The sequence below is a fragment of the Ambystoma mexicanum genome, chromosome 10, assembly GCF_040938575.1.
Source record: "Ambystoma mexicanum isolate Mex_15411 chromosome 10, UKY_AmexF1_1, whole genome shotgun sequence".
Lineage (NCBI taxonomy): Eukaryota > Metazoa > Chordata > Amphibia > Caudata > Ambystomatidae > Ambystoma > Ambystoma mexicanum.
The window spans coordinates 890,114,534-890,132,296 of record NC_090932.1 but is presented as its reverse complement, the minus strand read 5'-3'; the positions used below and the strand labels follow the sequence as shown (position 1 = coordinate 890,132,296).

The 17,763-nt window shown below is 44.3% G+C and overlaps 1 protein-coding gene across 2 annotated transcripts in view; it reads left to right on the top strand.

Moving 5' to 3' along the window:
• Nucleotides 1-17,763, top strand: part of LOC138493248 (uncharacterized) — a 387,082-nt gene that overhangs the window by 347,082 nt on the left and 22,237 nt on the right. For both annotated transcript variants that reach the window (XM_069620382.1, XM_069620381.1), the window contains exons 17-18: nucleotides 6,438-6,545; nucleotides 8,454-8,546. In XM_069620382.1, coding sequence (XP_069476483.1) covers nucleotides 6,438-6,545; nucleotides 8,454-8,546 — 201 coding nt within the window. The remainder of the gene's footprint in view (nucleotides 1-6,437; nucleotides 6,546-8,453; nucleotides 8,547-17,763) is intronic.

Genomic DNA, 17,763 nt, shown 5'->3' with positions numbered 1-17,763 from the left:
CACGGGCATGAGCGGGGGGTGGGGGGCAACAGGAGAGACACGGGGCATGAGCGGGGGGTGGGGGGAACAGGAAACAGACACGGGGCATGAGCGAGGAGTGGGGGGAACAGGAGACAGACACGTGGCATGAGCGGGGGGTGGGGGGAACAACAGACACGGGGCATGAACGGGGGTGGGGGGCAACAGGAGACAGACACGGGGCATGAGCGGGGTGGGAGGAACAGGAGACAGACACGGGGCATGAGCGGGGGGTGGGAGGGTACAGGAGACAGACACGGGGCATGAGCGGGGGTGGGGGGCAACAGGAGAGAGACACGGCATTAGCGGGGGATGGGGGAACAGGAGACAGATACGGGCATGAGCGGGGGGTGGGGGGTACAGGAGACAGACACGGGGCATGAGCGGGGGTGGGGGGCAACAGGAGAGAGACACGGGGCATGAGCGGGGGGTGGGCGGGTACAGGAGACAGACACAGGGCATGAGCAGGGGATGGGGGGCAACAGGAGAGACACGGGGCATGAGCAGGGGTGGGGGGAACAGGAAACAGACACGGGGCATGAGCGATGGGTGGGGGGAACAGGAGACAGACACGGGGCATGAGCGGGGGGTGGGGGGAACAACAGACAGATGTTATCAGTGATGTCATCAGTGCCATTTGTATTGTCATCTTTCATGTTCTGGGTGTCTTGGCAGTGCATAGTGGTGGCGCAAGTTATGGTTACTTAGTTTAGCATAACTGGCCAATTTCTGTGTTTTTTCAGTTTTACTTGCAACCATAACAAAAGTTTTTTTCATTGAATTTCATGGGTTTTTATTAGTGCAACTTAACAATAACGTCCCTTTATCGATGTTTTTTCAGTGAATTTCATGGGTTTTTACCAGTGCACCCTAATTTGCTTCAATTTACCAATATCACACTTACCCTAATATAGCAAAACCTTTCTCCAATTTGCAAAGTTTCACCTTAAACCTCTGTCATTCCCCACCTTCTAGCATAATTTCTAACACTTCTTTACACTTTTTCCAACTTTTTCCACTGTTTTTGTGTTCGCCGATGTTCGCGAACATCTGACGTGACCGCAGACTTTCCCTGACCGTGTCACGTGACCACGTGTGCGCAAGCGGCATGATGACATGTTTGGGAATGCCTCCTCACTTCACAAATGGGTCCGTGCTTCGGAAACAGTTAAAAACTGCATTTTTCAGTTCATCTAGGAACCTTGAAGCTCAAAATGTACCCTTGCACAGCTCGTGCACATATTCTTACTCATTATCCATTAAAACCTATGCCACATCACATACTTGGAAGAATATTAGGAAAACAGCTATTTATTTTAAAAATGGCATCAGCTATTGCCATCCCTCCTCCCCAAGAGCCACCACCACCAGCTGGACGACCTACACAATGAAAGAAGCGCACTACTTCAAAAGACAATCAAGAAGACCAGGAAGATGAGGTAGAGGAAGTGCCTACCTCTAGCACCCAGAGAGAATCATGGGTGTGGCAGTTCTTTACCTTTGTTGGAAATGTACCAAAGCTAAAGCTACCAGTTGCGGACAACCTGGGCAGTACTCTCACAGGACCACCTCCATGAGCCGCCACATCAAAACCAACCACTGAAATGCTCTCAGAAAGGCAGTTCCTTTTTTAGGAAGTAGCAGGCTGTCTTCCTCTACCTCAGCGTCCTCAAACAATGCTGTAACCACACAGCCTACTTCTGTGGGACACAAAATCCTACCAGCTACCTTACAAGCAATAAAAGAGGCTGATGATCCATATCTTTTGAAAACAACAGTACTCTGTATAAACTGCAACACACCACTCTGCATGGGGGAGCAATTTCGAAGTTCTTTGGAAGCGGTAATCAAGGAGCATGAGAAACACTGCCCTTACCTTCGATTTGAACACATGCCAACATCTTCCCCTTGTCCACGTGCCCCTCCATATGTGTGGTTTGGTGCCCCTTCGCTCATTTCCTTCCCCACCTTACTTTCTGGCCTCTCCTGCAAAAAAACAAAATAAATCCATGAAAGAAGGTTCCGTTAGGAACCGTCTTTCACAGTTAAAAAATAAAACTAAACAATAAGCTTATAGACTCCATCTACTTTACATTTTTGAGTAAAGTAGTTATATTCAATAAAGATTCTCCAACATTCCCATTAGCATGTACTACTATGCTAATGTAAATAATGAACAATTGTATACTAGAGAAAAACAAAAAAGCACAGAAATAAATTTCTGTCTGAAATTCTTCTCTCTAGCATACAATAAACACCATAATCCATTCACTTTATGACTATCCACAGTCTCCGTATTCCCCTGTGTAGTCCAGGGGCCTCATTACGAGAATGGAGGTAGCCATTAGCTCCATGGCTGCTTCCGTTCCGGGCTCCATTACCGGGTTCCTGCAATGGGAACATACCGGGTTACTCCGACATAGGAGGACCCGGTATTCCTCCTTGCAGGAACCCATCCCCATTCCCATTTGAGCCCTCACAGGGCTCAAGGGGAATGGGGAGGAAGGTAATAACGGGCAGATTACATCTGGCCCATTATTGCCTCCCTATTCCATTCGCAGGACCCGGAAAGCACGCCTGGTTTTACCAGACGTGCGATCCGGGTCCCATGATGGGAATACGGTCCCGTACCGGCCTCCTTCATTACAGGAGCGCCAGCCTTATAATGAGGCCTCATGTCTTATTAGAAAACCCAGATTGCTCATGCACACCATCACAACCCTTCTACTCTTTTTACTGTTATGTTTGGAACACTCCCTCATTGTCTGCTTTAAACCATTCACACATATATCCACCAATCACTTAAAAAAACTCTATGTAAAGCCTATCAAATATTAAACTTCCACCCACCAACTGCCACTTAATAATGTTCTACACATCTTTTGCATCTACATTTCCAATACTTATACCAAAGAATTGTACTTAGTGCTCCTATAAATGCACATATGCATTGTGCAGTGACATAAGTGCATAAATAAAAGGGGCAGTATGGATGGTCAGGTGCTCATGGGAGCCCAGGAGGGAAGTGCAAAAAGATGGCAAGGTGGGAGGCCACTAGCTAACTGCTGGGGCAGAGCAGTCCCAAGCGTGGGGTACATCTTAACAGTGACATCTCGTTGCCAATTTATTTTTCTTTCAGTTGAATACGTTTTCATGAGTGAAAATGTTTAATGGTGTTACATCAATGTATATACATTATTAATAATTCCTCTTGTAACATATATGAAACAACTATAAACCTACTTTAACAAAAAAATCTTTTACAACACATACTTATGTGAGTCTTTATCAGCAGCGCATACCCCAATTGGCAAATCAGAGTACACATTTGTCCTTGCCGAATACCAGGCCCTCTGCTCACGGCAGAAAACGTATATCACTATTTTTTGTACTGACGTTTCGACAATTTCAAAAAGGTAAAATACAGGACAGATTTCCAAATGCATCCTTTTAGGTCCTTGCATATGCACCTCTCATAGATCTGCTGCAATCCCGTCCAGGACTCCGGGCTGCAGTTGCAAGCAGATTTTTTTTCTCCCTGTTAAAAACCTACAGCTTCTGCCATGCTGCATGCCCCAATAAGTAAATCAGAGTAGGCCTTCATCCTTACCGAGGGCCAGGCCCATTGTCCATGCACCAAACTATATCACTATTTTCAGTGCCACTGCCCACTGCAGAAAAGTTATATCACAATTTATTGTATTTGCGTTTTCACACTTTCAAAAAAATAAAACACAGGACACATTTGCAAAAGCATCCTTTCAGGTCCTTGCTGATGTTCCTTGCGCAAGTTTGCTGCAATCCAGTCCAGCACTCCTTATTGCAGCCGCAAGCAGAATTATTTTCCCCATTTCAACCAAGAGTTTCGGCCATGCTGCATGCCCCAATAAGAAAGAGTAGGTATTCGGCCATGCCGAGGGCCAGGCCCATTGTCCATGCACCAACTTATATCACTATTTATTGTGCTTAGATTTGGACACTTTGGAAAAATAAAACACAAAACAGATTCGCAAAACCATGCTTGCAGGTCCCTGCTGGTGCTCCGCGCACATGTTTGTTGTCATTCAGTACAGTACTTCAGGCTGTATCCGCAAGCAGAATATTTCTTCTCATTCAAACCTAGGGTTCGCCATGCTGCATGCCACAATAATCAAATCAGAGTACACGGTTATCAAGTAATTGCAGGGAAGTAGAATAGGTAGCTCACTGCGCTTCATCTAGTACTTTAAACAAATTATCCTGCAGCTGGTGATAGGGTTCTTTTGTGAAGGTGCCCTTCCTTCTTCAAGTGTTAGGTTTCGAATAGGAGAGTGAGCCCTGTTCACCTCAGTGCTGGGTTATTCAATAAGTAACTGTTGTCGAAATGAAACAGTCTTCAAAACCATTCTTGATGCTATTTTTATTGTTCGAAGTCAGCCGACCTGTAATTCGACTCTCTAGAGTCTTTCTCAAGGCATGTGGATTGTGGGCCAGTCATTGCTGCGATGTTGTGTAAATGAGTCCAGCATCCAATCCCAATATCTTGTCCCACTATGGTTGCAAATAAGTGTGGGTAATGATTTCAAGGGGTGGCCTGGTGAACGTGGGTACCTGGTTTGGTTTGCTTGGTAATTATCTGCTGATTATCATTGTCTAGGAGGGTATGCCATTCACTGCAATCTGTTGATGCAATCCTGTGCGGCACTTCGGGCTGTAGCCATGGACAGAAATTTAGCCACGGGCAGAATTTATTTTCTGATTCAAACCTATCCCAATTTTGAAAAACTTCACCACAATAGCCAGTCCCTGGTGGCCATGCTCACTTTTACCCTATTGCCAGTCCTTTGTGGTCATGGCCAGTAGCCAGATTATCGGAGTCATCGTCTTTGGCCATGACTCAGAAAAGATGGCCACTGCCCATGGCCACCAGCAGTCACCAAAGGTATATCACTATTTTTTGTACATACATTATAACACTTTTCAAAAAATAAAAAACGGACGCATTTGCCAAACCATGCTTTCATGTCCTTGCCAATCCTCCTTGCACAACCTTCCTGCAAATCCATTCATGTTTTATTTTTTGAAAAAGTGTCATATTGTACATTCATTAAATAGTCGTATAACTTAGTTCCCAGTTGGCAAAATCCATTCAGACTTGGCAGAAAAATTCAAGGTTGGGTCTGCAAACTTTCTAAAATCTTATGTGCACATTTGTCAAACGGCAACAAAGTTATAAGCCATCTACAAATGTTTAAACCCCCCCTCTAATTTTGCTCCCTCTTCACAAAATCCCACCACTCTTGGCAGAAACATTCAAGTCTGGGTGTTACATCTTTTTGCAATCGTTTGTGCAGATTTGTGAAATGGCACACATTGTATAAGCCTTTCAATTATTTTGGAATCACCCCTCTAATTTTGTTCCCTCTTGGCAAAACAGCACCAAACATTGTATAGCGATTCGAGGTCAGATGTAGAATGATATCATAAGATTTCATGTAGTTTCATTCAGAGGCGCCAAAGTTATTAGCCATCAAAAAACTGCTTTTCACCAACCCTGTAACGCAAAAATATGTATGGATGCCCCCAAACATCTCAGATGTTTGCGAACATTACAGGACTGTCCCGAACGGTTTGCGGAGTTCGAATGTGGAACACCACCAGTGTTTTGGGCTTTTTATGGCCATATCCCATCCTCATCACCCTTCACCTCCCCAGAGATTGTTTCATTAGTTTGACAAGTGCAATGTTGTGTTTTTTAATATGTTTTTACCGCAATGTTCGTGGACGACGGGTGCTGTCCACGAATCCAACATGGTGGCCGTTTCCAAAAATATGACACACCTCATGGTTTTCACCATCCAATCAGGGGGCGCGTCCGATGTCCGCGGACATCATGACAGCCCTTGGACCAATCAGAGGCAAGTCCGCGGACCTAACAGGGAAGTTTGTCCGTGGACCGAACCCAGATATCACAATATATTTTTACGTGCTTTTCAGCCATTTTAAAAAAACTACTGGATGGATTTACACCAAATTTACGAAAGCACGCTTTTGGGACCAAGCCGCCGCTCCTGCTGCAAATTTGGTGAAAACCCATCCAGCGGTTTGGGCTGTAGGCATGCGCAAAATTCTTTTTCCATTGCATCTATGAGGAAAACCACACATTTTGGGATGTCCCCAAAAACTTTGCCCCCCTGGCCGAAACATCACCAAACTTTGCAGAATCAATTTGAGGGAGCCATATACTTATTTTGCTGAGTTTGGTGAGGATTCGTCCAGGGGAAGCTGTGTTTCTTTACAGCTTATTTTTTAATGAAATGCTCCTTTTTAATTTCACATTAATTTGGTTGCACTGTATGTGAAATTGCTTCTTCAGGGAATCAGCCTTTCTGACAGGAATATTTTATTTATCCTTAAAATTATTCTTTCTTACTTTGCAGGTGGTTGCTGGAACAAAATATGTTGTACATTTCGCAATCCATCCGACAAATTGCTCAAAAGAGAACAATGACCATCTTCATGACAGCTGCCATTTTGATGGACGCTCTGTACGTAATCCTAATACAAACACAGCAACATATTTTGTATGTTAAATATTAAATGAAGGTTTAATGCTCCGGAAAATGTAATAATTGCCCCTTAAGTGAAGTTAGTATATGCAGCTTATAGGTGTGGAAACGAGCACAGGATTGATAGTGGTTACTGTTAGTTGTTTACCCCGGACCTTTGATGTGAGGGTTCGAGTAGTGTGTTGCTATAGCTAGGATAGAGGCTTCCCTGGCTTCTCTTGACTCACCTATTGGCAGAGGAGGGTGAGTAATTAAGGTGCAGCTCTCAGGATGGCTGCCAGGTGGACAAGAAGAGAGGGTGAAGATAATGTGGCAGTAATCACATTTTCGTGACTTTACTGACGTTATTTCCCGCAAAGTCACTCTTATAATGAGGCCCCTTGTATTTGGTATCTTGAATTCAGTCTCTCATGCCTCCATTCTAAACCCCCAATGCTGATCCATAAGGCACAGTGTAGAGTATGGAAAAGGGAGGCAATGGGGCCATACACAAAGTACAATTATATATGTGTAGCTTTCTAGTACACAATGTCTTTCACCTTGGGGGGCTGAGCTACATCATAGATAAATCAGGATTTTCTCTGGTTGTCTGTCTGATGCCACTTGGAACCCCTGAGTGAGTGGAATATATCCCTGTAGGTGATAGCTACCCATCTATAATTGTATATATAATCAGCTAGTTATGAGCACACAACTATCTGATTGATTGGTTGCTTGGTACATCATTACACTGTATATAAAATACACTGTTTCACTGCTCTCTCCAGGCAGTCATATTTAGCAAACATTCTTTTTAGGCCTGACCAGCCAGCCCCCCCAAGGATCATCCCTGCTCCTTGCCCAAAGCCCCTCACATAGCCGATTAACTCCCTGAGGCCTATCCCAACTGAAAGCTCATTCCATCCTGTAACCTATCTCAGCTCTGAAACCTCTCCCATGATGAAGCCCATCGTTGGCCCTTGGTCAGTTCTTTCCCTGGGTCCCATACTTGCCAGAGTCCAATCCCAGTATGAAGCCTATCCTTATCACAAAGCCTATCCTCTCTTCAAGTTTCACCCTTTTCCAGAATCCTCTTACTCCCCTGAGACATATCCCTAGGTTGAAGCCAAACCTTTCCCTAATTCTCATGCCCGTTCCCAATGCCAATTCCTGCACCTCACTATGGTCAGAACTAGGGGATGATGTCGAGTGCTGATTTGCTTACAGATGTCCGATGATATCCATTTACACTACATTGGCACTTAGGACACTCAGAGCAGAACAATGTGTGATTGGCTTGCTTATAGCATGCTCCAAACTGCACATTCTCAAGATATTAAATAGAACCCTTGAGTTCTGTGGCTCTATTGAGCACATGGCTAGGGCCTTGTGCTGTGTATGCCACATAACTCCTCTGTGACTTTTAATAACCTTATAATGTACAGTTGGTGGTGCAAACAGGGTTTTACAGTCAGGGTAATTGGGAACTGAAGGTCTGACGTTATGTCAGCTGACGGTGTGCCTCAATGATCATGGCTCTTAGCGGTCAGATTTAGTTTAGCAAATGAGTCCAGCAAGGCTTCCTGAGGAAAAGGAGGGGGTCAATGCTGGCGACAGCACTGACACAACCGAGTCACAGGAAGTGACCACCATCCTTTGCCTCACCCTGGTAGAAAGTTCAGATCATCCTCTTCCTCTGTGTCCATGGTATTAACCAAAAGCCTTGATCATAAACACTTGATCAATGTAGCACTGTGGCTAATCCGCACTGCACTGTTACCTAAACCATTCACACCTTGAGCTGTATTTATATTTACTTACTGTCTTAACTCTCTAGAGTTGCCAGTATATAGGATCTGACGCCATATCAAGCAAAAGTGCATAAACTAACACATTATTTCTTCATAGGGGATGAAAATGTGCAAATCATCAATTATCGTGGTACCCTGGCTAAACAAAGTGGAGCCACTAGAAGTTAACTGCACCTTGCCTGTCGTGATGGTAAAGTTTATATCTTGAATTTTAATAGTGTCCTTTTCTTCATGAAATTAATTGTGATGTACAGTTTGGTGTCTTGAGAGAGAACCAAATTCGCTATGCAATGTTACTGGGGATTGCTGGAGCGTGGCTCTGCTATATACATGACCCTGTGATACTGAGCAAAGTCTTGAGTGATCGCTGATGAACTTGCCTGCGACAGGGCTGTCATGTTACTGATCTGCAGGATTGGTGAAACAAGCAGGGGCGGCCGGGTCAGCGTAGGCCTACCCCATCCACTACCAGTTTGGCGTTCGTTGAGGTGATGTATGATCGTCTGTGAGGTTCTTCGTTGCTGGACGCATAGTTTTCTAGACAGGAGGAGGTAAAGTCTGCATGGCAAAAGCAAGGCAACAGGGGTGTGACCACCACCATTATGTCGTCAACGTGAAATACACGATGAGCAGTTACGAAGGCTGAATTAGAGGACAGAATAGAAGGAAGCACCTGGGATACCACAAGGGCAGAAGAAGGAAAGCAACGTAAGCATTACGTGACCTGATAAAACAATGCAAAGTGTGTAAGAAGGTGCTTTTTCTTGCTTTTGTTTTTGAGATTGAATTAGAAAACTTTGGGGTTTTAAACTTTGACCGGTATTACAGATATTCAGTAATGGTGTCAATGTGGACTCTAGACATTTTCTGCACTAGTAAAAAAAGCATTTACTGATACGTTTTTTCTGGACTAGCTAAATTTCAGCTCTAGTGCTAATTGCAAATACCCCAGTTCAAAGTATCAGTAATTCGGTGTTAAATTTACACATTTTGGACTTGTAATTCTACAGTGCATAATATGTTTTGCATTGAGTGTAATACTTTTGAGCTTTTTTTCTGAGAGCTCAATAATACATGACAGCCTACAATATCTGAATAAAAGCCTGGAAATCATGTTCTTATTACAGGCTATATGCAACTCCACAACTGACCTGTAATAAGAAAATGATATCACAATTGCTCTGTAATCAATTATTGTGCTTTAGTTGTGACATCACAATGTCTGCTGCTTGAGCCACCACAAAGCAGAATTCCAGATGTTACTAAAGTACTTCATTAAAGCTGGGATAAGCTATTAACATTCCTTGCTTATGAAACGGTTTTCCGCGACATTTTACAGCCATTGATTTAGCCATAATCACCCGTTTGGTTCCACGGGCTGGATCAGCTGGTAACGGCCTGGGTCCTGAGTCAATAGGCCTGAGCATAGCAAGGAGTTTGTTATGATGTGGAATTCTATGATGTATATAGTTCTGTTGTCCCTAGTTACACCTTCGTGTATGGTTCTGAAATACGATTCTGGAACCATACACGAAGATGTCTGGCTGTTGAAGGTTGGCCTCTTGGGGACTTCCTTCCAATAAACTTATCAAGTTATAACTCGTGAGTGTGAGTTACTTCCTTACAATTGGTGACGAGGATTCGTGTTGAGGGAAGTCCCCAGACGTGATTGCAGTGTTGGAATCTGCCGTGGCGAACGACATAAGTGAGAACGTGACGAAACTGACCCACGTACGAGGAGTAGGCAAGATATGCAAGCTAGGTGCTGATTGAATGTGAAAAATAAGAAGAAATCACCTTTATTCTGTGTGTGTTTGCAATTGCATCATTCGAGCGGTGCACGAGACCAGGAGGCCAACAGAAGACAAATTAGAGAAAAGCACCCGGAACGTAGTGACGCACGCTGTGGCAGCCCCTGAGACATTGAAGGTACTGTAGAAAGTAGAATAAAGTACCTTGCGACATCGGCTGCATGCCGTCATTTTGGTGGATATCGGTTACCGTGACTATCATGTAACGGATAGTGGAAACGAATTAAGGCGCTACGTGAATGCGACTAAGAGTAAATAAGTGCTAACACGCAGGTCCCCAGTACTGTTACCATCTGTTGATAATGGCTATTAGCACCCCAGGCTGTCATTCCAGTAACCCGGGGTGCTGATAGCTATGTCTTTTGTCTGAATGAACGGGGCACCTTGCAGCGTCCTTTTCATTCAGACAAAAGACTGACTCAAGATGGCCACCACGGAGCTTGCATTTCCATGGCAGACAGAAGGAAGACGGAGCTGCAGTTGCACCGACGGTGGCAGGGGGGTCGCCGCCTCAACTGTAGCCATCAGGTAAGTGGGGGTGGGAGGGATGGGGAAAGAAAGAGGAAGTGTGGGGAAGATTGGCAGAAAATGGCAGGGTGGGTGAAGCAGCTGTCAGGTTACTCGTAAGGCGGGCCTGGATCGTGGGATTTAGCCCGCTATCATAGCAACCTGATTGGCTGCTCTCCCCGCCCCGGGTGGTAATTGACAATTAGCTGTTTATAGTAGAATGTCCAATGTATGCGCTGCTAGACTTTCATATGTGAGCAAGAGTATGCATGTCATTACTTATTTCAAAGCACAACATGAAAACGTTTTAGGTGGTGCATTTAAATATATGGCTTAAATAAATGTTCTGCAACAAATTAGATGCTGCCCATTCGTTTAAAACAAAATCCAGACAGACTTTACATTGATTATATGGATCATCAAATGGAAGGTCTCTTACATTAGGACACATTAAGCAAGAGGCCAGTTGTTAAAGGGGATGACGGTGTGTGGCCATGCATTACAATTAAAAAAATACCTCCTACTGTATGTAAAAAGGACATTATAAGTAGCCTCAGAGTTCCGCGACCTTATAAAAGAACTCACCCTTCGGGCTCTTTCCTCTATTTGGCCACAAAACTCCTCGGTGACTGGCAATATCACTATAACGTACAGTAGAGGGTACTTTTATCCCAGAAATAAAGGTAATTCCTGCAGCCTAAATGAGAATAAACTAGGGCTCCCAATACTATATGCCTATCGGATCCCAGCATAAATGCAACTATCAACTGAAATAGGCTTCATTTTCTAACCTCATCTATTTAAGACACACCTGCCATTTTTGACAGAGACCCAAAATCCAATGTTGAGTAGTATGTTGTTCCTTTTTCAATGTTTTTACCTTTTTTGAAAATCTAATAAACAAAGTTTAAAAAAAAAAAGAAATACATGACAGGTCACAGGAAGTGATAGGTAGTCACTGTTGTGGATTTGTTGGCATGAGTGGTATACCAACTCAACATATGAATTTAAACTTAAAAGGAGGCATATGTACATATTAAAGAGAAGAGGCAAAAGGATACATCCCGTTGCAACCCCAAAAGGTAGATGGGATTGTGTGGAGGAGAATTGAACCATCCATGTTAACTTGCTAGGACCTATTTGAGAGAAGAGAATCAACACACCTCAAGGCAAAGGAAGATATTTGGTCCATGATGTCCAGCCTCTGATAAAGGGCACCGCACCACTATGTCAACATCGAAGAGATAGAGAAAAGTACCCTTCCACCATCTGCTGCCTGAAGTAGATCAGCCCACATGGCTTGCAGGGGCCGTCTTGGTCCTGTGCCCCAGACAGAATCGAGATTGGAAAACGCTCACTATCTAGTGTTGGGTATCAACATTCTGTAGCTGGGAAATGGCAGTGATCCTCAGAGTCTTGGGGAGCTGAGGTAGCGTGGCTTCTGGTCTTGAACAAAGAGGTAAAATCAGTGTCTGGTGCACTCGTATGTATCCAATACATTTCTGGTGCAATGGGGTCTTCTAGCCCAGACCAACAACATAAACCAAGTCTAACAAATATTAACAGCAAAAGAAATCACTGTTAGTCCGCTGCACTCTAATTGAGAATAGACGCTTCAAATATTTTCAAAATCAATCACATTTTTATTCAAATCAACCATTATAATCTTAGTAATTTCACACTGCTATTATATACATTCATTTCAAACAAAATAATTTTGTATATGTGGAATATTGCATACATTAATTTAACTATTCCACATTTCATCAGCAAATGGCTTTCAAAATATACAGTTCAAAAAGAAATTGTTTTAAAGACAAAATATCAGAAGACATTATTTATACAAGCAACTCTTATTAATATTCAATAATCAGTAAAGTTTTTCTTGTGCAGACTAATCTATTTTTCGCTTCTGGAATAGGAATGTTTTCCTGTTACGCTCACCTGGTTCCACGGGGGCGCCACCCAGCAATCGGTGTCAAGGTATCCCTCCCTGCGATGGCCAGTAGTGACCAGATGAAGAATCCTGCCAGAAATACAGGTAAACAATGTTTAGGACCGGGTAACTGGGATTAACAGCCTCCCACCACCCGGTATGTCTGCGGTCCCTGTGGGCTTCCTCTCACCTTGTTCTTGATGTTGGTGGGTTCTCCGTCCTGCTGTCTCGGTAGGGGCGCTTGGTGCTTTGCGGGCTATGGCGGTCGAGTTACTTCACTGATGCCGGCCCGACGTGAGTCTTTCAGGTAGGTCTTACTGCTATGGTGTTTTGCTGTCCTAGCATGCCTTTCTGGAATTAACAATGTCTTTTTTTCTCTTCCTTAGGTATGTGGAAGTCCAATTCGTGGCGAAGATTGGATTCGGGGTTCGCTGGTAAGTATTAGCATTTTTGGAGCGCCTAGAGGCGGCGAGTAGGCGCTTAACGCAGCGCTAAGGTGCCTTGTCTTTGCTAACCTGTTATCTTTTGTCTTCACAGGTCGCGGTTCTCCGTCGGAGTGTAGAATTCCAGAGATGTTGCTGAATGAAGTGCGAGTAGCAAGGTAAGCCTTTTGGCGGAGTTCGTTAATTGTGCAAAATGTCTAATGCCTTGTCTTTCCCTTTCTGCAGGTCCGTCGATCCGAAGGAGCGCTGGTTCCAGGATGCCGGTCGTAAGAGCTGAGGACCGCTAATGATGGAATTCAGGTAAGCTGCAACCTTTTCTAACGATGTCTTCTTTCTTTTTCTGCAGATGCTGTTCATCCGAAGTTCGTGGCTGAAGCTGAACACAGTGAGCGTCACGTTGCAGAATTGCAAACTAACGCAAAGCGTGTCAGTCCAGTCGGGCGTGGTTTAAATAGCTTCAAGAAAGAAGTCCAGGTAAAAGAGTTCCAAGGTGCCACACCCAAACCATCCTTCTGCAAGCCAGGTTCCAAGAAGCCTGACCTGTGGATGCTTCCACATTGAATGACAGTAACAAAAAGTAGTTCCCAAGCACTAACTCATAATAAGTATGAGCCTGGTGCCAAAGGTGCCAGGACTGGCCCCAGGAAGGCCTAGGTTGGGATTTAAGGGACTGGGGTCAAGGCTCCCCTAGCCCTTGGGTAGGCCAGGGGGGCTTCGGGGTGAGGGTCATGACATTTCCAATCGTTTGGGATTTGTTAATCCTTTGTCAAGGACCAATCCTCTCTGCTTCCCTTTAAAAATATATATAGATATTGTGTAAAAAGCTGTTAAATCTTCTTCAAACGTCTAGTTGATTAGACTAATTTAGTACTAACGCTCTATGCACTTGACATTTCTCAATTTTAAATGGTTTTGAAGACCTTTGATCTTCACATTTGAAACGTAATTTCATCCATGAATGTTATATGTGTAATATCTACCAAAAATGTTTGTGCTATAATGTAGTTTTCAGATTTGTGTTCTATACACAACGTTGTGTAAACTAATTATAATAAACTCACCTCACATATCCACGTGATTTAACTGCACATTTCAAAAGAAGAAGGCATAAGGCTGCCTCCTGAAATGTAGGTGGTCGGACAAAAAACGCAAACCTGGCAAACACAAAGGAACCAAAAACAGGAATAGAAGCCCCGGTTACTGACACTTTTCATGCACCTAGGAACCTCCAGATAAAATAACCTCCCCCCCAGGCAGTGAAGTCTGCAAACACCCTAGAAATCCAGATAGTCTGTGCTACATAGGAAGGTAGACGAAGAATTACCACCTCATAGGTCAAGCAGAGGAGTTTCAACTGCAGGTGCTGCTTAAAGGATAACAAAGAGGGGGGTCAGTAGAGGAGGTGTGTGACCAAACTTTCCAGAGCAAGTCACCAGTCTGGCAGACACATGCTAAATGTACATTAGAGGAACACGGGTAGCCCAACCAACACTCAATTTCCTAAATCAAGCCTGGAGATCAAAAGTGCCTCATCCAAAGTACAGAAGCCAACTGCCCTGATGCTCCGTTTATTAAGACATAGGGAGTAGAGATGGGAATTACAAGATCTGGTGATCTATTGGCCCTGAGAGATTCATAGTCCCTTCCTCGCTACCCTGAGCATCTTCACAACGTTTTGAACTTTAAGGGAAGAGGTGCACTAGGTACTGAAAGAGGGGGTGCCTTTGAATGCCTCTTGGGAACTACTGAGGTAAAAGGCAAGCAAGATGAGGCATCTGAAGGGGCTGCTTAAATCATGGAGGTCTGAGATACTGATTAAGAGGAGTGACTGCAGATGTTAAGCGCTCCACTGAGAGCTTTGATAAATCCGTGGTCCATTGGAATTGGAGCTCCTCCAAAAGTGGAACAGCAGAAGTTGTTATGAGTTAGGCACCACGTGCAAGCTGGGTGGGGAGTCTGAATGGCTCACCTGAGAGGTGGCGGGGAGGCCAGACAGGGCTGAAAGGAATGGCTCCGCAGATACACGAGGGAAGCAGTAAGTGGGGCAGAGGCTGGGAACATAGGAGTAGTAGGAGCAATATGGGGGTTACAGTACCATTAAGCTAGAGAGCATCGATAAGAAGACACTGGTGCCTGGGATACATTAGGAGCAAACATTGAGTTTGAGCTACCATGTCTTGAATGTAGATATGCACCTGCAAGCACAAGACAATGTATAGCAAAGAAAAACAACTCAAGGCACACTAGCAATGTAAACAACTAAGGGACCTGGAGATCAGCTCACAGATGCATCTAAGGATGAAGGCCTTTTCCCCCTGCATTGGTTATTGGGTGACCCACAGCTCATCCCTATGGAAGAGAGGAATGCTTTGGGCCACACAGCAGAACATTATTAGCCAATCTCACTCCATGAAGTATGTTATCTGTATGGGCTAGGCCTCCTCCTCTTCACTTACTCTTATTATGTATGAATGTATTTATTTATTCATTGGGTGCTTGGTGCATGCTCTTACAACCTGCAGTTTCTTCAAAGAAGGGTGGACTGGTGATATTTTAATGGCAGATAGCAATGGCAGTAAAGGATGTCTGCCCAGAACAGGGAGAGTGATGATACAAATAGTGGGATATGGACAAAAAGTCACATACTGTAGGTAAGGTGAAAACATTGGTCTTTAAGGATCACCAGCAACATTAGTAGCTTTCCTCCTTTTGTAGGGAAGCAGTAAATATTCCCATCAAGTCCATGGGCCTCATAAGGACCCTGGCGCTAAGTGTTTAACGGCGCCGTAAAAGGCAGCGGCGCCGTTAAACACTTAGCACCTTACTACGAGGTCCCTTTGCGGGACCCGACCTGAACGGCTGGTCTAGACCAGCCGTTAAAATAGGGACCCGCAAAGGGACCTTGGTGCTAAGTACGGTACCGCAGTTTGCAGTACCGTACTTAGCGCCTTCCCCATTCCCATAGAGCCCTATCGGGCGAAAATGGGAATGGGGAAGGGCCATAGTTCAATGGGGAATTACCGCCCCGCCAACCTTGGAATGGGGTGGTAATTCCCCATTGAACCATGGCGGACCCGTTACAACACCGGCACCAACCATGGTGCTAATAGCGCCATGGTTTAGCGCCGGTGTTGTAATGAGGGTCTGGAGTCGCAGTCGGAGCCAATAGATGTATAGGCATTAAGAGCCAAATGAATACTCATCTCAAATATCTGTGTGCAATCCACAGTCAGTGTCCTGAATACCAGCAGGGCAGGCTTAGACCTTCATCCTTTTCCAATTGGTTACATTGGGTACCATTAAATTGGGCAATAATATCACACATCCTCACAGCACTTAGAAGTGAGAGGAACATGGTATGAAGTTGCTATTACCATATTTGCATCATTATTACTATTATGCAGAGGCCAATCACATGCTACCTGCAAAATACCAAGATCAAAGAATCCGATGTGATGCAGGAAATCAGAACGGTACCTGGGGAACCACAAACTATGGCAAATGCACAACCGTTGAAAAAGGGGGAACACAATGGCTCTTTGGCGAAGCTGCCACCAGAAATACACTTTGATGCGAAGAAAAAAAAAGATCAAAGCCTGCAGCAGGAATTAATCAGCAAATTAGGGGAAGACACTGAAGATCAGAGCGGGGGGGGGGGGGTGTGCAAGGGATAAAGCACTGAGGGAGGAGACGTCAGCAGTAAACATGGTTGGATACTAAACGAATTGACTTAGCGTAAGAACCCAACCTAGTTCACCCTGTACAAATAGGAAGACTTAGATATCAGATTCTGTTGAAAAGCTGAGGGAAATTCCACTTTACCATTCAGAAAAACCATGCTTTGCATCAGCGCCAAAGGAGGAAGGCTAGAGAATAAGTGACCATGGTTCTTTCACTAGCTCCATTTATTGTTAAGACATCCTGAAGGAAATACATGTTTTACTAACCCGCCTAATACCGTACCTCAGTTCGGTTTCTAGGTCCGGATCCGGGATTCAAACCTCTGTTGCTCTGGGTGGTCGGTTCGCTATCACAAAGCATGAAACAGTTTTGGGTGAGGAAAGTGAACGTGAAGAGAATGACAACAAAAACTGGGCGAGGCTTAAAAGGGAGCAGGGTATTAAAACAACGATCAACGTAACATTACCTACACTGAAGCGGTCTGCATTTTTCACTTACTTAAGGAGGAGATGGTCCTGCATTAAATAGGGCATTATTCTGGTCAATGGTGATTAATTCAGACATATGAGCAAACACGTCATGCTGCGAGTCGTTTCACTAGGAAGGGAACACTGTTCGCTCTTGCAACTGCCTGATATTACAAATGCCAATACAATATGCTGTACAATTCCAATAATCAGCTCTTAAAATAGTCTGACATATCAAATGCAGATTGCATGTTTTCAGGCTCGACCTGAGATTTCAAGGTTTGAAGCGTGTGTGATATGATGGAATCTAGATAAATATCTTATGTTCGCCTCACAGGCAAAGGATATCCACAAACACACAGTCATCCTAGAGTGTCGTTGGCATGTTATGTTAAATGTATTCGTACAGTACAACCTTTGCCCTTGCACACTGAAGGGTTTTAAGGAATACCTTACATTTGAGATGCTCATCAATAAGTATGGGAGATCTTAGTGAACAGTTCCAGAGTGAGGGGGCTGAAAGGGAAAAGGTCCTTCCATCCGCATTTACCCATGATTCTTC